The 24,174-nt window shown below is 39.1% G+C and overlaps 1 protein-coding gene across 2 annotated transcripts in view; it reads left to right on the top strand.

Annotated features, from left to right (window-relative positions):
• MUSK (muscle associated receptor tyrosine kinase) overlaps positions 1-24,174 on the top strand; it is an 84,234-nt gene that overhangs the window by 33,596 nt on the left and 26,464 nt on the right. The window contains exons 6-8 of one of the 2 annotated variants that reach the window (XM_057498916.1): positions 4,008-4,037; positions 11,522-11,646; positions 17,489-17,648. In XM_057498916.1, the coding sequence (XP_057354899.1) occupies positions 4,008-4,037; positions 11,522-11,646; positions 17,489-17,648 (315 nt within the window). The remainder of the gene's footprint in view (positions 1-4,007; positions 4,038-11,521; positions 11,647-17,488; positions 17,649-24,174) is intronic. The other variant, XM_036903356.2, reaches the window with a different exon arrangement.

Genomic DNA, 24,174 nt, shown 5'->3' on the forward strand with positions numbered 1-24,174 from the left:
AGCCAGCTAAGGCAGATTGACAGTTTAAAGTAAAATAATAAAATAACCATTTTCTTTTGAAGTCAGGTAGAGGGCTTTTACCAGTCAGGAAGATGCCATAGAGATAGAAATAGCTCTAGGAAGGAAGGGAGGGAGGGAGGGAGGAAGGGACAGAGGAAGGGCAAGGGAGGAGACCTAGCTTCAAAATTAGCCTCCAATACTTTCTAGCTATGTGTTCGTTGCTATATTAAATACTTTGTACAAGTTATTTCATTTAATCTTCTCCATAATTCTGTGAGTTGAAGTTGATACCTACATGTTCTGCATGAAGAAACTGAAGTTCAGAAAGTTGAGCAACAGCCCAGATCAAACTGCTCCTAAGCAGTAGAGTGAGGATTCTAACCAGATATTCCTGCCTGGATAGTTGTCGAGGTATTGTATATGACTGCAAGGAAATGATCCTATTAATATGGCTTGATTTCCCCAAAGCCCAAGAATAGTGTTCTTAAAGTACCAGATGGTCAGAGATTTTTTAAGCTATTGCCCATGAAGAAAATTATAAACAATGCCATCCTACAAAGTGCAAAGAATGTATATTTCGTAAGCCTCCCTTGAGACTCCAGCTCTAGACAGCCAAATTCCTATCATCTTGACCCTCCTCACTCTTCCAGCCAAAGGACCAGAAATCACCCCACGGTTCTGCCTGTTTTTTCTTCTGAGTTTGTTTCTTTCTCTCCAGTGTCTACACAACCTGTATGATTTTACTTTCTCTCCTATGCAGCAATACATTTCCCCTCCAAATTTCTTCCCCAACCAACTAGTAAGGTGAATTAAGTAGGAAAAACTTAATTTATCTTTCTTAGAATCAAACCGTATTCACACACACACACTCATATTCACATTCACATTCTAACTTGGGGAGATAGGCCTTTACAAGAACAAGTATAGAGACAAGTGTTGGATAGCCATGATCGTCAATGGAATCAATGATCTAACTCTATTATTATATGAATGCAAATAAAAACTTGTACAAATTTATATTAATAGAGGTAGAGTATTTAGAAAGAGTCCTGCTGTTCTTTGAATTTGTAAGACTCTACATGTGTGCTTGAGTTTCAGTTCTGGGTGCAAGATAAAGAGGATACATCAAGATAGGAGCATTAAAAGTTCAAAACGGAGCAATCAGAATGGTGGACTGGGACTAACAACCTCGGGAAAATGAAACTATTTGATGGATTTCTTTCTTCATTTTTGTCCAGTGAATACAAGTAGAAATGAGGTCTTTTGGTCGTAATTATAAAGAGACTGGTGTTGGTCTGATTTAGAACTTATTCTTTATTATTTTTTAGCAGAGTTGTTTAAAATGGGTTGTTATGACAGTACTAAGTTCCCCATAAGCCAAAATATTCAAGAAAATGATGGGTATACTATTTAGCTTGGATGTTGATCTTATCTCAGATTATTTCAATGAATCTCTGACTCTCCTAAACATCCTACTGAACAATCCCAAGAAAGCAGAGAAGGAAAATTGGTAAATGGTAAAACAGTGAGTTCAGAAGTCAAGAGAATCCTAGTAGGCTAGATAGCTGAATACATGGAACAACCAGGAGTACGGTCTGATCTTGAAATGATAAAATACACCTCACCCACTAAATGAGTGTACTTAAGCTGGAGTAGCTTTTGCTGATTATTCTTCCAGAATTTTCTCTAACTTAAAGTAATCTCAATTGTGTGTGCATGTATGTGAATGTGTGTGCATATATGTTTATTAACATATAAGTACATATAAATATGTATGTACAAATATGTATATTTGCATTTGTGTGTAGAGAGATTTTGAGGGTCTATATATGAAGATACAATTTCTGGGAGAAATTCTAGGTCTTCCCCTAGGAAAATGGCAAATCTTAGGCATTCTTTTCTTCTTTTGAAAGAAGAGTGCAGGAAATGGGCGTGGGCGTATTCTTTCAAAACTTCGCACTGCTTCCAATTGCAAACACATCAAGCAAAATGAACAATAGTAGTGATAACAAAATAACAACAAAGTGGAAAACAGCAAAGGAAAGCCAGCATTACCCTCAGGCTATTGTCCGAAGTATACAGTCCAGGAAAAGATCACTGGAGCAAAGCTGAAAAGAGGTGCAGGATTTACCTGCACTTGCTCCAAACCCAGAAAAAAGTGGTATAGCAGAAGATAACAGTGAGTGAATAGGATACTCAAAACTTCCTGAAGCCGTTCAACCTTAGTGGGATGAAATTTTAGAGCAATTGTATCCAGGGAAAAAAAGACACTTAGTATTCCCATAAGCTATGCTGTTGGGTATGCTGCAGTTTATCTCATCCACTAGCCCATCTCAGCCACTCATACATAGGTACTCAGCTGGTGAACATAGAAATAAATAAGATTTTTTTCCAAGTTTGGAAATAAGCACAAATTGTACTGAAGAACTAGAAAGACATGCCTAACCCCAAAGCATTCAGATGAAAATTTTCAGGCCCAATATGTTCCAACCATGGACCTTCGTTTATTTCTTCAGATTAAGGTTTCTGTTACAAAACAGGGAATCTCTCCAGCCTTAGGTGCTCAGATGACCAGTTTTAAGTATGGAAAAAAACTTCTATTTATCTGATACCTACACTTTACCAGGCACTGTCAGGGATGTTGTAAAAAAAATGATTTCTTTGTTGAGAGGTACATTTGACAAACAAGATTTAATTCTTCTTTTAATCATAAATGTATTCAGTTGGGAAATTTTAAGTAGTCTTTGACCTTGATACTTAGAAAAATAAAACAAGAATGTGTCACTAACTTGGTTGGTGGACATAGGAAAAATTCAGAGTAAAACCTAATGGGGAAATTATAAGTTCACTTAAATTTAAGAGGATTGGGTGCTAAGTGTAAAAACGTTAAGTGAAAAAAAAATTGGGTGCTAAGCCTTCTCACTATGATGCTAGATTAGAACAGAAGATGATGTCTGATAACTGGAGTGGAATTTTTGGCTCTGCTCTCATGCAGCGAATCTCTGAGTCTCAGATTCCTTGTCTGGAAAATGGGCTGAATAATATCAGTTACATACAATCACAGGGATTTGGCCAGGGTTAAACAAGATCATATACAATGTGTATCTATAGTCTGTTCAGAACTATGCAAATGTATTCTTAAAGTATTTAACAAGAGCATTGCTCTTTTATACTTATAAACAAATGTTGCAGTTGACTGATCACTAATTCCAAGGAAATCTAAATTGACATGAGAAAATAAACCATCAGGAAAGAAAAGTTGAGCTCCGTGTGGGAGCTACGTCTAATATGGTTACATTAAACATTTTGGAATAAGTTAGTTGTCTCTTTTCTAGGCTTATAAAAATTTTGTAAATTCTCAATTCTGTATACCCAATTTAAACATTTTCACATCTTTCTTTGTAGCTTGCTTCACTGGTAGGTTCCTAGAAGATGATTTGCTTCTCTGTTCCCTGAGCAGCCTCTGGGAGTTGATCCAGGGGAGAGAATCTCTGTTGGTGGTAGGCCGTGTTCTGCAGAAACCCCCTAATCCCTGTTTACCGCAACATGAGTCTATTGCCATGGAAATGATAGCTGAGATCCCAGATTCAACATCACTGACTTCACAGCAGGGCCTCGTAAAAGAAGAAGCCAAACTAACAAAGGGAAACACAATTTATCAGAATAGTAGGCTGTCTGTTGCCTTGAAAGAAAGGGTAATTGTCCACATTAAAATAAAAAATGCATGAACAAGCTATGTTGTTGGGTATGCTGCAGCTTATTTTCTATGTAGTATTGCCTGACGGAAAGTAAGAATTTGAAACTTTATATCATTTAACAGTTTGCTTTTAAAAAGTCAGCAGTTTCCCTGGATTGCATTTGTTTCTTATTGAAATAAGAAACAAGTAGATTCTAATTAATCTTGTTGCTCAACTGATGTTTCTGTGGTCAAAATTTCCCTTTTCATGATGTGTAGTTTTTGTTTGTGTTTATTATGTGTGCGTTTGTCTTATCGTTTCTGTTAATAGAAGAAACTGAACCCGAGCAAGATACTAAAGGTATTTTTTTTGTTTCTAAAGGTGTTTTTTTCTTTCTCCATTGCTTCTTTTTAAATGTATGGTTCTGTTCAATTGTTTACTTTCGCTGACTTCATGAACAACTGTAAACGCCATTATTTTGTTAGGAAATAAATGACATATGGGAAACAGTAAGTCAGCATTTCACAGAATGTTACTAGATGGGCTGCTTTATTGTATACTTATTGACCATTAGCTTTTACCAAGAAAGGAGTGAGTCAACAGATATGTTTAAACTAGACGTTCCAAACTCGGAAAGTGCAAAAAAAAAAAACCAAAATGAAATGACATAAATCAGCATGAGAACATAAATCTCACACAGACCGGAATAGCAAGTTACTCTGACTAAAAGCCTTTTTAAAAAAATTGAAGTATAGTTGATATACCATATTATATTGGTTTCAAGTATATAACACAGTGGTTCAACAGTCACCCATATTATTAAATCCTCACCCCCACTAGTGCAGTTACTCTCTATAAACACAGGAAGATGTCACAGAATCATTGGCTATATTCTCCATGCTGTACTACCATTCCCAGAACCAACTTCTAAAAGCTATTTTTTTGTGCGGAGGGGAGAGGAGTTACAATTTTTGGAGAAATGTAAAAATATCAAGGTGTCAGCTTAGGGTTTTTTGTTATTACTTTAAAAGGATAGATATTATGCAATTGCTCCAAATCAAAGCACATCAATCAAATTTAATTTTAACGGCACAAAGATACATGTTTAGTGGAATATGTTTAGAGCAAACCTTACTGTAGAACAAGAGTTTTCCCTCCAAGAAAGCACCTTCTATTCTGATTTAACACTCAATTTTATACTGTTCTAACCTAAACTTCTATACTTTTGAATAAAATTCACAAGTTCTCATATAATACAATTTGTCTTCAAGAATAAACTTCAGGCTAGTTATTGTTTGAAGCAGGTGAAACAGCACCTCCTTATCTTCATATCTCAAATATGGTATTTGAGATGTTTTCCTATTTCTAAACCTTAGACTGCTTACAATTAAATTTAGATAAAATCATTTCACCTGCTCCTGGGTTATTTTGTTTTTCTTTTCAGTTTTAGTTTTCGTTTGTTTTTAGTTTATTCCTATTGGTCTTTGTTGGTTGAATCAAGAAACCTAAAAATCCTCCTTACAGAAAGGTAGAAAATATTAAAGAAGGAAAAGAACAAGAGAAAATAAAACCTATGAGAGCTCATTGTGTCCTTTGAAATAACTGCTCAGTAATAGAATTTATAAGGGATTTAAGTATTCCTCTGGTCCTACTCCCTTACCAAGAACAGAGAGGTAATTCATCGTCAGCCAAAATGCTCATTGATTTCAGGACTTAATTTAGGCCCCCTGCCCATTTAGGCTTTCCATTATACCGCCAGTGTAATTCCAGAATGAATAATAGCTCTACCTCCATATTACAAATTCAGATTACCCCTTCAAATGACAATCAATCACAAAATTTATTATGTATCTGAAGGGGCTTTGAAAAATGACAGAGAGAGAGAATGAGAATATAATATGGTTATGTTGTAAAGAACTTTGGAATCTCTGGCTGCTAAAGCCCACTCTTGAATGTAGGGTTCTCAACCTGAAGGTAGCATTATGAACTTACCCAAGAGGACTTAAAGCCCAGAACTCATGATTAGATACCATGAGACAAAACCCAGGGAAAAATAGATAGCCCAGGTCTATGTTCCAGGTTGCAGATGAACAATAACTTCCTTGCCCACGGGAAAGAGCTCACAGCAATTTGGGAAATGATGGGTAAGAAAATATATAGAAAAGTGAGATTAATCATTTTTTTCTTTAAAAATTCACATTAAAACATTGTAAACATATTCCAGATTACTAAGTAATGTCAGGTCCCCTCTATTAAGCAGCTTATTTATGTAACAAAAACACTTTCATATTGTCTTTCGTGCAAATACATGCAAAATAGAGAGCTTCAATGGACATTTTACTTGATGTGGAACATATTATATTGCTTTTAAAACTTGATGACCTACAATGCATTTTCAGTTTGTGGCTACCAGTAAAAGAACAGGAGCTTATTACTGAACCACATCTAAGCTTATTACTACAGGTGCCTGATTATCCATGGAGATCAATCTGGCATTTATTTTTAATTGCAACTGGCTCTTCTGTTTTCAGTTTGACAAATGTGGTGGATTTCTTTCACCACCCTTTCACCTTTAGTGCTTGGAACTAGTAACAAATACAGACTGGTATAAAAATACCAGCTTCCTTGCTGATAAAGCTGGATTGAAGAAATAAAGCTTTTCATGACATCATCCAAGAATTAGGCCAACACAACTTAGGTTTCCTCCACTTCTTCAGCCCCTTCCCAGTCTTCTGTCTTTCATCCCAGGTTGTAGGATGGAGAACCCCGGACCTGGGGAATTTATTGCACATTAACCATGTACCCTCTTGTTTGAAGGGCTGCTGGAAGAATGATGACCAGAGAGAGCTGAGATATTCAAAACATATTCAAGTCCCTTCCCCAATCTCACCAACCAGAGGAACCACTCACTCATTCATTCATTTATTCACTCAACAAATGTTTACTGAGTGTCTACCATGTACTAGGCAGGATTCTGGATCCATCTGTCTGTCATCTGTCTATCAATAAGCCTATGTCAATGGACAAAGCAAGCTCTCTGCCCCTGTGATGCTTACATTTCAGGGAACAGCCAAAAAAAACCCAAAAAACAAATCAATAGTTTTAACATGGTGACAAGTGTCATCCAGACATATAAACAAGGGTAAAGAGTGGTGAAGGCATTATAATAAGGAGAGCTTTGAGTTAAAACCCAAAAGGTATTTGCAACCTTCTTGGACGGAAGGAAACTGGCAGGAAAGGTGGAGGCTCCCTTTCAATACTGAAAAGAGGGGGCAAGTTCTATTTAACCTTTAGATGAGTATGTGGCAGTGCAGGAGAGGCCAGCTTCCCTGACCTTTTCTTTCTCTTAGCCAATTGGATTTAACAATGTGTGCTGAGAAGCCAGGGCTGGTGTTTTGAAATGAGAATATGCAGATTATGACTTGAATATGAACCGCCACCCCAAGGGGTAGGCAGGTAGCTCCCTCAGCATCTGTGCTCCCACTTTGGGGAAGTGAGGCCCACAGAGTCATGTTGATAGAAGGCACTGTTTCAGTATACCCTCACCAGGGCCATAGAGTCACAAGATTTACTGTGTACGAACCCCAGAAGGTGTGTGTGTGTGGGCATGTGGGGGTGCAAGGGAGGTGGGCAGCCAGTAGTGCAATGAACAGCCCAGTGCAGGGGTGAACAGGAGATAGACAGCAGGGGAGCACACGCCTGTTACTTACACGGTGACTGGGACAGAGGTCATGAACTCTTCCCAGGCTTAACATCAAGTGGTCATTTTAAAGCGTGCCCTCAAAGAGCAAAGCAGGAACTTGCGGCAGGCATCCTAAATTCAATGCCAGATTCTGGGTCTGAGTAGGGCCATCATATTGTAAAATACCTGAACACCCCAGTTAGAAAATCGAAGTTGTTTTCCTCACAAGTTGTTAAGAAACCCGTGACTGGTGAAGGGTGTATCTGCTCCTCTCAAGAGGAGGAAACCAGAAGATTGTCAGCACAGTCTCCTGTTCATGAGACCACCTGTAATGCTGAGAGTCCCCCTCTGTGTCCTCCTGTCCCACTGGACACCACAGAAGGTTCTGACATGGGACGGAGCAGTATATTAATTAGATAAACCCCAAGGCATGTTGACCTCTAGAATGATAATTGACTCTACTTTTTTTAGCATGTCACATTATGCTTAGCGGTGTTGTGCAATATAGATCTTCAAAGGCTTCACAATGGGCCCCAGTGATATTCCAAATAATAAAAATGCCAGCCCAAATAGGAAAAAAAGCTGTAAATTAGAACAAAATAAACCCCCCCCTTATTGCTAAATTTCCAGGAAGAATTTAAAGTCCCCAGATAAAAACTCTTGCCTTTATAAATTATAGCAGGAAAAAACCTAGATTTCATACTTCTCCATCTTCTTACTCTCATCTTCAGCCAGAAGGCTCTCTCATTCAGGTTCAAGGGTAGGGTCAGTATTATCTTCAGCAACTGCTGTCTACATGTTTTCAACACCTATGGGCCTGAAATAATTCCACTCCTGATCTCTCAAGGATCCTGCTTTTTTTCAGATTCTCAGAGGCAAGGAGACCCATAAAGTGATCATGGCAGTAGTCTCACACTCAAAAATATTTAAGGCATGTGGGTAAAGCACCAACAAGAGTTATTTCGGCCAAGTGATGAACGTGAATTCAAATACGTTGTGCAATCTAGGTCTCCATTACTGCTGCCCAAAAAATGTTAGAAAAGAGAATACTTAGGTGCGCCGTTGCTGGAATGCTGTCAGTCTGTGTTAGCTGTTGAAGGTCCATAACCTGTGAACTTAGGCTAAGTTGGGAGACACCTATCAGGTGGTTAAATGGGGGCATGGTGTTTGTCAGTCTGGCATAGCTGGAAGAAATGTACCCTGCTTCCTCGCTGGCTGGTCTTCTTGTGATATTTAGAATTTCCAGTGGGGACAACCTCTGTCCCTAGTCTTGATGGACACTTCCTATTTGCAACTGTTTATTTCTCATTTCACTTCTGAGCCTTATTTTTATGGAACTGCCATGGAGATGCAAGCTTCACCGCCTCTTTTAAGCAGGCACTTTAAGGCCTGACTACCAGGACTGGTTCTATAATCTATGGGTCAGGTGCAAATGACAATGTGAGGCCACTAGTTGAAAACTGATTAATAATTTCAGGAACTGGAGAGCAGCAAGCATGAGGCCCTCGAAGCGCAGTGCCCTGTCAGAGCACACAGGTCCCTTGTCTTGGAGCTGACCTTGGAGTGGACCTTCTGCCACTCCTGTGGCCATGGCATTTTTTTCAGGCTGTAAATACCTCCCCGAGTCCCAAAGTTTGTTTCAACTTAGAACCATCCCCCACAGTTTTCATCTAAAATGGTTGAAGGTATTTCTGAAGCTCTTAGGATGGATACTACTGCCAAATGTTTCTCCTCAGAACCTTACCTTTCTTCAGTTTTATTTTCTAGAATTTATGCTATTTCAATGTGTCTATCATATGTTTTCCTGGAGCTCTGCTGCGATATTTTTAAATGTCATTGGAAAATTTTCAATCTTACGAAAAAGTATATAGAGTAACAGAGTAACCTCCCATGTTCCCATTCTCCAAAAGCAAAAGTCTATTGCTAAATGATCGATAGTCTACCATTTTTGTTTCATCTATCCCATTACTTTATTCTGTTGCTGGTTTCTTTTAAAGCAAACCCTAAACATTAGTTCAATCAATCTATATGTACTCAGCGTAAATTTTTTAATGACATTACCATTTTCATTACCCCATCCATCCCCAGTTAGCACTCATTTTTTTAGTGCAGTTGGCTGCCAGGACTGTGCAATTTTTATCCAAATGTTTCAAAAATATCTTTTTACCTCAGTTTCATTGAGTAAGGATACAAACAAGATCCACACATTGTATCTGGGGTTTGCCTCCTAAGTCATTTTTAATCTATAATAGTTCCTCTTTTTTCCCCTGATGCCATTTATTTAAGAAAGCTAACTCATTTGCCCTCCTTGAATTATGTAATCCTCTTTCAAGAGGTATTCAACAATCAGACCAACTTCTGTTTGTTGACACAGCTCTGAACCTGATCTATCATTTTCCTGTCTTGCATATACTACCTCCTTTGTACTTTCCTTCAGAATCTGAACTCCATAAATTTCAAGTAAATAGAAGAACTAAGCTTCAAAAGCATTGTACTTGTTGGGGTATCATAGTCTAATATATGTGCTTAAGTCCTGGAAACAAAATTCAAGAGCATGAAATACTATATTTAAAATACAATGGGCAATTTAAAATATTTAAAAGGTTCAGAAGAACACTGGATTTGAAGTCAGAAGAATTGCGTTCAAGTGTCTCGCCCATCGGTTTCATTACTTTGGGAAAGCAACTTAAATGAACTGGGATTTGGTTTCTACATCTATAAAATAAGAGCAGGAATCTCACTGATCTCTGAAAACTCTTACAAGCTTAGCGATTCTGTGATTCTAAGCATACTTCAATCTATTGTACATCCTGAGCCTCATACTCCACTCCTTAAAGATGAAATTTCTTCTCACATCAAAAGAACTTCCTCTTATCTAATCAGGAGGGGTTTAACCTCAGAAAGGAATACTAATTATCTATTGCCTGCCCACACTTTCCCAAAAATATTCCTTTTCTTTGAGGCCTAGTATGCTTATCCTATTCTCTGAAGAGTTTGATTAGACAGATTTTGTCTGTCCTCCCACTATGATACAGTTGAAGGTGTAAAGTATTAATTAGTTACTTCATTAATTCAAGTAAATGCTATTACTTTGGTCAGGCACTCTTCTAAGTACTGAACAAAATAGACAAGATTTTTTTGTTGCTGAGAGCTCACAATCTAATTGGGGGGGGATAACAGAAAATGGACAAATACAAAATAAATAAATTCAGATAGTGAAAGGTCTGTAAGGACAATAAAACAAGATGATGAAAAGTCAATGGGGGAAGGGTTATACCTTATGCTGGGTGGTCAAGGAGAGCTTTTCTGAGTAAATGTTACTTAAACAGACACTTGCATGATGCAAGGAACCTGCCACTTGAAGATCTTGGGGGGGCCTGTGCTCTGGGCTGAGGGGCAGCATGGGCAAGCTCCTGAGCTGGGAACAAGCTTGGAGTACCCTGCAGTGGTGAGAAATGTAAGGTCACAGCATAAAGGTTAGAAGCCAGGGCATGGCCTTGATGTTATCCTTAAGACAGAAGGAACATGGAAGGATTTTATGCAAAAGAACGTGACCTGATGTGTATTTATTTTTAGTTTTAGTTTTTATTAAAGTATCATTGATATACAATCTTCTAAAAGTTTCACCTGAACACCTTGTGGTTTCAACATTCACCCATATTATGAAGTCCTCACCGCCTGCACCCCCGCCACCGACTGTAGTCACTGTCTATCAGTGTAGTAAGATGCTACAGAGTCATTTGTTGTCTTCTCCATGCTGTACCACCTTCCCCGTGACCTACATATATTGTGAGCGCTAATTACAGTGCCCCTTAATCCCCTTCTCCCTCCCTCCCCACCCACCCTCTCCTTTGGTAACCACTAGTCCCTTCTTGGAGTCTGTGAGTCTGCTGCTATTTTGTTCCTTCAGTATTTCTTTGCTGTTATAATCCACAAATGAGGGAAATTCTTTGGTACTTGTCTTTCTCCACCTGGCTTATTTCACTGAGTATAATATCCTCTACCTCCATCCATGCTGTTGAAAACAGTAGGTTTTGTTTTCTTTTTATGGCTGAATAATACTCCATCATGTATATGTATCACTGATGTGCATTGTTGAAAGACCACTCCAGCTTGACCACTCCCTATAGGAGAGTCACTCACCACTTCTGTTTCCTAACAGTTTTTGCCAGAATCCTGCGGGCTCCTGCATCCCACAATGTCACCTTTGGCTCCTTTGTGACCCTGCGTTGTACAGCAACAGGCATGCCTGTTCCCACCATCACCTGGATTGAAAACGGAAATGCTGTGAGTGCCATCTGGATGGGGCTTGTCTGAGGAAGACTCACTGCTGGTGAATTTCAGGATAGACCACAGATTTGTAGAGCTAACCTGGTCTCTTTCACTGGTCCCACTGCATCTCCATTTTTCAAAGCCTTCCAATATTTTTGCCCTAGAAGTCACTGCCATAAAAATAGAACTCTGTGGATTTGCTTCTTTCCTTGTTTCATAGGGAAGAGTAGAAAATCAAATTTTTCTCTATGTCTTTGTGTAAGAGGGAAGTGATAACAATTCCTTCCCACACAAGTAAAATAATTTTCACAAAAATAATCAGCTTAAGAATTAGTTCAGTGTTGGAGGCCACTCTGAGGAAAAGTAATCCAGAATTAGAACCCATATCTGTTCAACATTCTTTTCCCAATTTTTTTATACTGGTAGTAACAACTAATGTATGTGAAATGACTACTTTGAGGCAGACTCTGTTCTAAGCACTTTACATGTAAAGCGTTCATGTACTCATTGTATAAATACTGGGCATCTCCTGGCTGTTGGACAGTATTCTAGGCATTGTGGGTACAGGAGAAAAGAAAACAGGTAAATTTCCCTGCCCTCAAACAGCTTACATTATGATAGGGAAAGACAAACAAAAAATAAAACAAATAGGAGAATGTATATTCTATGCAGATACTGTCAAGTGCTATGGAGAAAAATAAGGTGGGAAAATGAGACAAAGTACAACCTCAGCAGAAAGATTTCATTTTCAATAGAGGGATCAGGGAAGCCCCATTAACATGAAGACATTTGAGCTAAAATCTGAAGGAGCTGAAAGAGAAGGCTATATAGAAAACTGGGAGAAGATAACCAGGGGAAGTCTCTGAGATAAGGGTACACAGGGTAGGTCAGAGGAACAGGAAGTAGCCTGGTGTGGCTAGAGGTGAGTGAGCGAAGAGGACAGAGGTGAGGGGTTGTGGGTCATGGAGGCTTGTGTAGGTCACCGAAACAACTTTGACTTTTACTTGAATGAGATGGGATGCTACTGCAGGTCTACTGCTCTTGTCTGTTTCCCTGCTGACTCTTGTTCACTGTATCTTGCTTTCTTGTCTGCCTAGTTATCTCTGACTGCCGGCTGTTCATTTTCTTGAGAAAAAAAAAAAAAGTTAGGGATTAGTTTGAAGTCTAGATGAAAGAACATTTTTCCAGAGAGAATTTTTGTTTGTTTCTTCCAGGGACCAGGAACTCCCACTAATCTTGGATCACCTTAAACCAGGTTTTCTCATGATTTACTATTGAACTTGATTCTGGCTCTTCTTATCTGTTTATCATTCATCCCTTCAAAACAGTAATAAACAAACTAATATCACTTTATAACCTTGTAACTTGAGGTATGGTAGAATGAGAATTAGGTGAGGAGTTTGAAGATGTCCATTACAAATGCCCCTCTTGGGCTAATGTAATTGTAGGGGAGTCCAGTTATCTCTCAGAGTTTCCCCCCATGTCTATAATGACAAAGATGTTAGGTATCTGGGGGAAATCATCTCTAAGAATGACATCAGAGCTAAAGTTATCCAATTTTGTTAAGTTACAGTAAAGTAACTTGTAGTCCCTGTTCTTCTTTTGCTCTTTAATTAAATTCCAGTGTCATTTAAAATTTGAATTTTTTTGGCAATTTGTTTTTGTGGCTCTTCTATGGAAGTTGTTGTAGTTATCTTATGGCTCTCAGGGCAGTGTGAAGACATGCCCTAGGAAAACCAGGACATTAGTGATATGACTTTACTAATTTGTCTTACTCCATGAAAACAGCAATAAAGAAAATGGAAAAGGCATATGCTTTAAAAAACTCAGTGTTTTCAAAAGGCTCCTACAAGTTTAGAACTAGAAGTTACATTATTATTCTCTGTTGGAGTTCAGGAGTAGTAGTAAAAAAGTCATGGTTTGAGTTAGTTTTGGTCTTTTTGAGACCCCAGCTTAATCATTTAAGATGCGATTCACAAAAAGCAGAGAGCAAAATAGATCCATTGCCTCAGATTCTAAAACAGGAATAAAGCAAATAGTGACTTTCTTCCAGGAAGAAAGCCAAAGTCCATCTGGAGTTCTCATGGTCAGAAAGAGGGCTGCTCTTACAGCCAAGTTTCATTCTTGGGGATACTACCAAGTCCCCATCAAAATCAAGATGATTCTGCCCATCCAGAAGCACATCACAGGACATGGAGGCAATTTCAGGCATTCAGTGACATACAAGTAGCAGACCAGAAACGTCTACTGAGGAAAACAGGGAAGAGCCCACAGCCCTGATACCATTTAGAATGAAGAGGAATGCAGAGCTGGGAACTCTTTGGCACAGAATAAAACAGAGTTTGAACTGTGGTCTTTACCAACTACAAGTCTAACCTCACTAACACTCTACTAAGTACAACACGTACTCGAAAAGATACGAAGGCCCCTTTCTCCCCCTCTGTGAATGTGCTATAAACTAAACCCTGATCCATTAGTGCCAAGGTGAGCAACAGTTAGAGAAAGGCAAACAGCATGCCCCAGAGTGATCAAGAATTATTTTGCTTTCTTCCTATAGAAATGTCATTTATTTTTCATGAAAATCTATAGTCTTAGATGAACTTCAGGGTGAGTGGTAAGATTCCGTTTGTTTGGCAACACTGGAAAAAGTTTGGTGTGGACAGAGCAGAAATTACTTTTCCAAAAAAAAAATTCTTTTATTTTGATAACCAGATTTATTTAGTTATACCAATAATATCTCTTTTATTTTGGCATTCAAATAAAAAATGTAGAAAAATGGCATCTCTCTTGCTTTGTCCAACAAATATAGTTCAAGTATATATTCTAAAAGTTGAATCATTTTAATTAGAATAATTAAAAACAATAGATCATCTATGTTGAGGATTGTATCTTCGAATTTTCTTAAGGGAGGCTCACCTATATTTTGCACATATTTTTAACAGGCAGTGTTTTTGGTTCAAAGCACATGAGCTTTGGATAAATCATCCTATCTTACTAGTTATGTACACTAAAGTAATTACATATATCAAGTGGAGTATACTATGTGGAATATTTCAGCAGCCAGATTGAAAGAGGTCAATATGTATGACTGTGTAAATCAGAAGCAATATGGAAAATTTTCTCAGTCCATTATCTTTTTTTCTATGATACATAGACAGACTTTACCACTCCCTAAACAGGGGCATTACTGGGCCATAGCCTAACAGTTCCATGAGGTGTTGGAGAAAATCACATGTTCACTGTAAACACCAGATGCAGTCATTGCAACTAAGTATGCAGTTTTCCCAAGACATACCTTGATCAAAGGTCACAGTAATAATCTGAACTCATCCCTTTGATCTTCTAACCCTGAGGGGAAATGGAGAGCAAAGAATTGTTTTTATATTTAGGTCATCAAAAATACGAAACTGTTGGTCAGGATGATCCATGAAGAAAGAAAAACAAATTCCAACTATGACTAACAAGGCCTGCTGTGCATGAGTCACAGACTGAATCAAGCAAGGCCTCTGGAAACAGGAGGAAAAGCATTCAGGAGCCACATCGTAATCAAGCAATGAGCCTCCTAAGTGGCTGGTCTATTCGCTGAGCTGTTTCAACACCTGGATGAAGTCCAGGAGGAGAGCCTTTAGGCTGTTTAAAACTCACTTCTCTTTCCTACCAAGAATGTTTTCTGTGACCCTGAGGAGAAGTTTAGGAATGACTTTCTTAGGTGTGAACATGAAAACACTGAGTTTAGTCAGCATTTGGGGGATTCCTCTTTTCTGAGTTGTCTCCTAGGCACGGTTCGGACCTACTTGTTGAAGGAGGCGATGAACTTCACGAAGGAGAAAGGCAGCTGCCTTAAGAGATTTCACTTCTATAAACTGGAGAGGGATTATATTTGTAAACCTAAGACCCTTAGAGCATGAGGCACGTTGACTGAGTATAGAAGTTAGAGGTCTTCTGCTTTCTGCTCATTGTTGCTTTGTATTAAAAATTCAGGGAGAGTCCAAAATTATATTTCAAACTGATCAGTCCTTTTTATCAGCTTGGACACTCAAATCCATAGGAAGCTGTACTTCTGATAAATATGATAATGACGAATTCGATCTGAATGTATCCCAACTTAGTTCATTCCCAACTTAGTGTATGTCTCTTAAAGATATTTTTCTCTCTGCCTTGTCAATTTCTTATGGAGTCCATGCTATTTATCTGGGGAAAATGCCTCAATACTTGATCTGATCTGGGAAGTTTCCCCAGTTAAGGAAAATTGATGCTCACAGAAAACAGTTTTATCATAAGGATTGAAACTAGTAGTGCAGGTAGAGAATTAAAAGACAAAGAAGCTAGCTGGACAAACTTTCACTGCCTAATTGCTGCAGAGAGATGCTTGGTTCCAAGGCCAGCCAGCCACCTGGCAGCAGGAAGAAAGCTGGTCGCACCCCAAAGTTTCCCTCCCCCTGGCTAGCCTATCTGTAAAAATCCTCCCTCAGGCAAAATAACAAAATTACTAGCTCCAAATTTCTCATTCCCAAATACTGGACCTTTTATGGCCACCATGGTAACCACCTCCTGTCCTCTGAGATAAGGTCACAGCAAACCAGAGGCTGAGTGCCTGGTGTGATTCCATTCAAATTTCCTTCAAACTGGCACTTTCCCCTCATATAAGCTGTGGCCATTAAAGAATAATTACTGAAAAGATGGCACAGTGCTTAATAAACACTGAAAAAGAATCACCATTTTTAAAAATGCTACCACAGTAACAATGACAATTGTCATACGTTTGCATTGCTCATGGTGGATTTTCTTGTTGTCTAATGACTCTTCATGTGTCTGTCTTCTAGTACTAGGGAAGGCACTGTAGCATAATGATTAAAAGCACAGGCTTTGGGATGAAACAAACCAGCGTATGAATTCTAACTCTGCAACCTAATAGAATGTGCTGAGCAGCTGTATTTCCCACAGAGTTGGAATGATGATGACTAATAAATAAGCACTAACATAAATTTCTCTGTCAGTTATAAACAATATTGCAGTGGAATTCTGGCTCTGCAAAGACATTTTAACTTTCTGACTTAAGTAGTACATGCAGCATGCTGTAAGTAACACCTCAGAAACAGAATTGGCTTTACAACCATTTTTTTAATAACTATCTATTTATATGATGTGCATTTGTGGAGAACTAAACAGGAGCTATGAAAATAAGCTGAAATGTCTGCAACCTCTCACAATCGACTGTCTCTGTCTTCAAGACATAGAACACATCTTGGAGGATCCACTGAGTATCTTTCCTACCTATGTTAGTATCTATTGTTGTATCACAACCAACTCAAAGTTTAGTGGCTTTAAAAAATAACCATTCATTAATGATCTCAGGTCTGTGGGTCAGCTGGGTTGTTTTGGGCCAGGATTTCCTGATCTTGGCTGATTTTAGCTCCTGTGATAGGCAGGTTGACTGAGTGCTGTTTGGCCAGATCTAGTGGCCGTTGTTGGTTCCCAGCTGGGGTAGTGGGGGTGACTGAGCCATGTGTGCCTCATCTTCCAGCAGGCTAGCTCTGGCTTGTTCACAGGGGATCACAGGTTCCAAGAACAAGAAAGCAAGCCACCATGTCCAGGAACTTTACAAGTCTCTGTGCCTTTCTAAAACTTGTCACAAGGCCAATCTAGATTCGAAGTAGAGAGATGCTACTTGGGTGAAGAGCTATAAAGTCACATTGCAAGGTTGTTGGCACAGGGAGGGAAATACTTTTGTCTATTTTTGCCATCTATCACATGCCTTTTGACCATAATCCTAATACTTTTTCTTTCAAGTCTACTAATGCAACATATTAAGGAATCATTGACCTAATTCTATCTGCTTTTTTCCCTACTCCACCAGGTTTCTTCCGGGACCATTCAAGAAAGTGTGAAAGACCGAGTGATTGACTCAAAACTGCAGCTGTTCATCACCAAGCCAGGACTCTACACGTGCATAGCTATGAATAAGCATGGCGAGAAATTCAGTACTGCAAAGGCTGCAGCCACCATCAGTATAGCAGGTAGGATGGATTGTCACCACTGTATGGCTCCAGGACAGGGGAGAGTTGGCTTTATTCCATAACATCTTGCATTGGGAAAAATCTCTTTTCTTTTATCTCTTACTCTAGTCCCCTTTGGGCTATTTCCTCCTCCCTAGGGACACTCCAAAGGTCAACCTAGATAACTGATTTTAGCTATTTTGTTACCTCAGAAACAAAATCCTCCAATAACTGCCCAAGGGATGGGTAACTTGGGCTTCTAGGACCTCATTTCTCTCTCTCCTTTCCTTTCCTCCCTCCCTCCCTGCCCCCTTCCTTTCTTTCTGGTTCTTCCACTTTCTTTCTTTTCTGTTTTCCCTCCTTTTTCTTTCTTTCTCAGGGTTGTTCAAACTTTCCAAAGCTCTCACACAGTAAGTGAGCAGATATCCACATGGCTGTGCCTATTTCTACACGGCTACTTACTGAGGGCATTTTTACTTACAAGGATGTGATCCACTTGTGGGGTGTCCCTTTCCTGTTTCCTGAAGGAAAGTGATATCAGGACATACAAGTGTTTTCAAGGAAAAAGGCTGACACATGGATTTCTAGGATATTTGTGTTGAGTTATAAAGGTTTATTTTTAAAATGGAAATATCCCAATGGCTCCTGAGAACATTTGTGGAATTCTTGGAGATGGCACTAATCCCCACATCAGGAAATGCCAGATCTGTTATATTCATAGCTTGCCTACTGCCCAAGGGTCAGCAGAGAGATGCTTGGCCTCTCATGTAAGGCAAGTGCTGGTGGAGCTTATACTGAGGGCCAGCTCCCCAGAGCTGCTGCTTCTTATTACAGCGCTACTTCTTTGATCTTCCTGGATGGGGAGATGTTTATGACTTAACATGAGATGAATGGAGTCCACAGAGAAATATAGAGGGAGCACTGGACAAGGCTGGCCCTCTGAGGCAGGCCCATTAAGGAAAGAGAAGATTCCAGAACAAAGGATCCCTTCTGTCTTCTCCTCCAGGAATATATATGCTTATCATATCTTAAGACATAATTCATATCCATTATTCCAGAATTTCCATAAATTGGAAATCATTTCTCCCAGAGAATGGTGAGAATTCCTAAAAATGAATTCAACTCAATTTAACAAACAATAATAAAATGACTATATTTGCATTGCCCTTTTCCGTTTGTAAAGCACTCTTATATCCATTTATTAAATACACTGGATTCAGGCCAAGTGTTAGGTTGAGTGAAGGACTCAAACTTAATTAACAGATGAGATCATTAATGGTGGAGATCCTGTATTCCAGGGATTCTCACTCTAGAAAGAAGTCGGTCAGCTATGGAAATTATAGCACGGACTATGTTCTGTTGCAGTAGCATAAAGTACAATAGCAGGACAAGGGAGGGGGGATTGAAGGGAATCTTTGGGAAAGAGGTACCATTTAAACAGGAGATGTGAGTATGAGATGAAGAGGTGGAAGTAAAGGAGACTGGGAGTAAGGTGGAGAATGGGAAGGAAGGTTTGAAACGTGTGCGCTAGCCATATTATTAAGAATCTGAGTAGGCTGAATGTATTTTCCAATCAGTGGGAAGTCATTTAATTATTTTAAAGGAAACAAGTAATACGGCCAGATATATACTTTATCAAACCTAACAGAGGTTAGGTGTCAAAAGATCGGGAGGCATAGCATGCAGTTAGGAAGCTATTCCAGGAGTCTGAGAAACAATAGCAATTGGTACAGAGAGTAAAAGAGAGCTGCCTGGGACCTATCAGAATAGAAATGATAAGATTTGGAAGTGCTTGAATGTGGCAATATGGTAGAAGGAAGAGTTTTTGAGGAAGGTGTTTAGGACAAACAATAACAAAACATAAGAACATGAGAAGGTCCAAAAGATAATAATTAAAACTTGTGATATCACTGAATTACTTGGAATTATTCTAGTCTTACTATCTTATGTTTTTTTGATCAGCACAATGTTGAAAAATATATATTTATATAATCTATAGATGGTCGATAGACAAATTTATATAATGTGTGTGTGCAGAGAGAAACATTTAAATACAAATACTCAAATCCAAGAAAATAAAATGATATAATCTAGCTTAACCTACAACTCCACTAGGCAGAAGAGAAAAATAAATGTCACTCACTTAAGAGAGTTATTTCAGGTAATGAGTCATTTAAAGATCAGATCCTTGCCAGGACTCTTTGTCCCCATGCTCCCTCTGTCTCTCCCCTAGATGGCCAGGAGAAAGGGACTTAGATTCATGCAGTGGTGTCCCCTGGAACCCCCAGATCTCTGGTGAAGTTTGCAGCTGGACGTCTTGTGATCTCATCTCTTGGCTCAGTTAGGACCCCGAGGACCTCCCTGGCCGGCTCAGCCCTTTCGAGGCTCCAGCACAGCCGCCTACATCTCAGTCAAATCCTTCATCAAGCTCCTCCCTAGAGTCTTCTCTGCAACCTCTGCAGTGAGATCACCCTGTCTCTCCCCACTGTGGCAGGCCTGCTAGATTCCAACTCAGCTCCTTCCTCATCCTTCATGGGGCCTGAAGCAATTTCTGGATCACTTTCATGTTATACAAATCCAAGAGTCATTCAGACCTGCTAACTCAGTTCTGCTGTCTAGCCTACCAGGTCGCGCTACCATTTTTACACTAATGTGGCCACCCTAGCTGAGGGTGAGGGACCCCTGTAAGGTTTACCCTGTAAGGTTCTCTGCTTCCAGAGTCCCAGATAAGTAGGAAAATTCCCTCTGTTTTTGGCTTTTTCTTTAATTTATCAATACATCTCAGGAATCTATAAAATGAGTATCTGAAATCTTTATTCCCCTACCTTCCTCCCTTCCACAACATACCAAGCTGGAGGGGCTTGTTAGGGACACCCCTTTAGTGTTCAGAGCCTACCATCATAAGTTAAAAATGGGTGTGAAGGCAGTGCTACAGCCAATGAAGAGGAGAACCTAATCAAATAGATATACCTATCCCACACAAAGGCTGATTCCTTGCTCAGAGATGACTTCTACGACATTGAAAGGACTACAGAACAAACTGCCACCATACTGTATACAGCAACATCACACACCATCCCTGGCCTAGGCCAAATGACAACCAGATTCAACTCCATTACTAAATAGGATATACCAACAGAGGAAGCTCTAGTCCTCAAAAAAGTAATGGTATCTTATGGGCTTAAAAAGAAAAGCCTTAAGGTGTGGACAGGCAGCATAGAAAGGTAATGCCCCAGGATGCAGGGAGAAGTGGTCTTAGACATCAGTGTTGAGAATGGACTGAAGATGAGAGCAACCGTAGTGGTGACCTGGGAAAAACAGCAATAGAATTTGCAGGGGAAAGGGATGGTGGGAGCAATACATGGATTGGCATGTAGAGGCAGAGAGAGTTTGAAATCTTTTGCAGCAGCAGAGTTGAATGCAAACAAAAGGCAGTGGCCTCAGTGGGGCAATGGTCGTGCAGACTGGAACCAGCAATAACTGACTTTAGCCAGTGGGCCTGGCAAAGCATGTTTTGCAAGTATTAGGTCCTGCATTTGAACCAATAAATGTGACTCCTTCTGCACATGTAAGAAAGTTACTAAGATGAGCAAAGAGGGACTCCCCCAAGAAGCTAATTTATAAAAAGCTGCAAGACGCTTTTGTTCCTCCCCTGAGAAGTTTTTCCTGCTGGGTCTCACTGACTATGAGACTTGAACTCCCTGCTTTATCTAGCACCTCCCCAGGCAGATTTAATCAGGGTATCTTGGGAGTGCAATGGAATAAGACCTCTGAACCCCCTGAAACACCTACCATATTCTCTTTCTCTCTGTGACCTGTTCTTTTCAGTTAAACCTGCTGCCTGCCTCATATAGGTCCCTCTTCTATCACTGAGGAAACCTCCTGACACTGGGATGCTCCCTGAACCAATACTCCAGGGAAGTAAGACCACTTGGGTGAAAAAGAGGTCTATGAAGCCACTTTATTTCAGAACCATTTCAAAGAAGCACGGTCTTATGCTCCCCAGCTTTCCCAGAACTCAGAGGTGGCATTTGCCTTCTTCCTTTCCTCTTTCAGCTGCTTTCTTCTTTGGCCTCCGATGGGACTGGCCGGGGGTCCAGAGCTTTGAGTCAGATAAGGTGCCTCACCTTGACATTCTGGCAGTGCTTCCTTACCCCAAATTCTCCTTTCTCTCATTTCAACCACTCCCAGGGTCCCCTAGGGTTCTGCAGTCAACAGGCCCCTTTGTCACATTCTGTGTTTCACTTTGAAGCTTTTACTCCATCGGTTTATTTACTCATCCCAGCAGGAAAACCAGACGTGGAAAAATATGGCCTACTGTTTAGGATTATGTCTAATGATATTTCTAGTATTTGAAGGACAACAAAAAATAAAGATCAGCCTTCATTTTCCCAAAACTCTTCCATGTGTATACCCAAATCATTATGCATTGTTTGAGAAATATGATATACTTCTTTCTGACTTATTTACATTTGCTGTTAGTCATCAAAAGAAGTCAAAGAAACTTTTGGAACCTCTCCCTATGAACCAGGAAACTGCCATTTCCCCTCCAGTCACAACCTTGGAAGACTCAAATTGCAATTTAAACTCACCAGGATGCTGGGTATTTGGCAAGATGACATCTCTTTGTCATCAGAACACTATGCCCTGTGACAGAGTCCAGAAGACAGTCTATGTTCCCTATAATGAGCACAGTCCTGGAAGAACCAGAGGCCATCTAAATAGACATAGGTATTAATTCTACCAAACATTTAAAGAAGAATTAATACCAATCCTTCTCATACTCTTCCAAAAATTGAACAGGAGGGAACTCCCCCAAAGCCAGAAGAGGACACATTTTACAAGGCCAAAATTACCCTAATACCAAAGCCAGATAAGGTCACTTTAAGAGAACTAAAGACCACTTTCTCTGATAATTTAGATGCAAAAATTCTCAACAAAATATTGGCAAACCAAATTCAACGGGACATTAAAAGGAGCATACATCATGATCAAGTGGGATTTATCCCTGGGATGCAAGGATGGTTCAACATATGTTAACCAATAAACGTGATATACCACACTAGTAGAATGAAAGCTAAAAATCATATGATCATCCCAAAAGATGCATAAAAACATTTGAAAATTATAATATCCTTTTGTGATAAAAATGCTCAATAAATTGGGTAAAGAAGAAACATACTTCAACACAGTAAGGGCCATATATGACAGATCCATAGCCAATATCATACTTAACCATGAGAAGTTGATAGTATTTCCTCAAAGTTAAGGAACAAGACAAGGGTGCCCACTTTCAGCATTCCTATTCAATATAATACTAGAAGTCCTAGCCAGAGCAATAAGGCAATCAAAAGAAATGAGGCATCTAAACTGGAAATGAAGATGCTGTCTTTACAGATGACATGATCTTCTATATAGAAAATCCTTGACTTCACCAAAAATAATGTTCAAACTAATTAACAAATTCAGTAAAATCACAGCATATAAAATCAACATGCAGAAATCAGTTGTGCTTTTATCCACTAACAACAAAACATCTGAACAAGAAATGAAGAAAACCATCCCATTTGCAGCAGCATCCAAAACAATAAAATACTTAGGAATGAATTTAGCAATAGAAGTGAGAGATCTCTACAGAGAAGACTGTAAGACTTTGATGAAAGAAATTGAAGAAAACACAAGCAATGAGAAAAATCCTGTGTTCATGGATTCGAAGAATTAATATTGTTAAAATGTTCATACCACCCAAAGCAATCTACAGATTCAAGGTGATCCCTATAAAAATTCCCATGGCATTTTCACAGAAACAGAATAATCCTAAAATTTGTATGGAACCACAAAAGATCCCAAATAGCCAAAGGAATCCTGAGAAAAAAGAACAAGGCTGGGGCATCACACTTCCTTATTTCAAACTATATTTCAAAGCTTTAGTAATAAAAAAAAGTATGGAATTAGCATAAAAACAAACACATAAACCAATGGAACTGAGTCAGAAGCTCAGAAATAAACACATACATACATGGTCAATTAATTTATAACAAAGGGGCCAAGAACATACAATGGTAAAGGACAGTCTCTTCAATAAATGGTGTTGAGAAAACTGGATAATACATGCAAAAGAATAAAACTAGACACTCATGTTACATTACTCACAGAAAGTAACTTGAGATGGATTAAAGATTTGGTGATAATACCTGAAACCAAACTTCTAGAAGAAAACAGAGGCAATAAGCTCCTTGACTTGATGATTTTTTTTTTTAAATATAACACTAAAAACACAAGCACTAGAAATAAAAACAACAGCGATAACAACAACAATGACAAAAAAACAAGTGGGACTACATCAAACAAAAAAGCTTCTGCACGGCAAAGGAAATCATTAATAAAATGAAAAGGTAACCAATGGAATGCAAGAAAATATTTGCAAATCATATCCTGATAAGGGGTTAATATCCAAAATATACAAGGAACTCATACAACTCATTAGAAAAAAAACAAAAACAAAAAACAATCCAGTTACAAAATGGGCAAAGGACCTGAATAAACA

Source organism: Manis pentadactyla, chromosome 3, assembly GCF_030020395.1.
Source record: "Manis pentadactyla isolate mManPen7 chromosome 3, mManPen7.hap1, whole genome shotgun sequence".
Classification (NCBI taxonomy): domain Eukaryota; kingdom Metazoa; phylum Chordata; class Mammalia; order Pholidota; family Manidae; genus Manis; species Manis pentadactyla.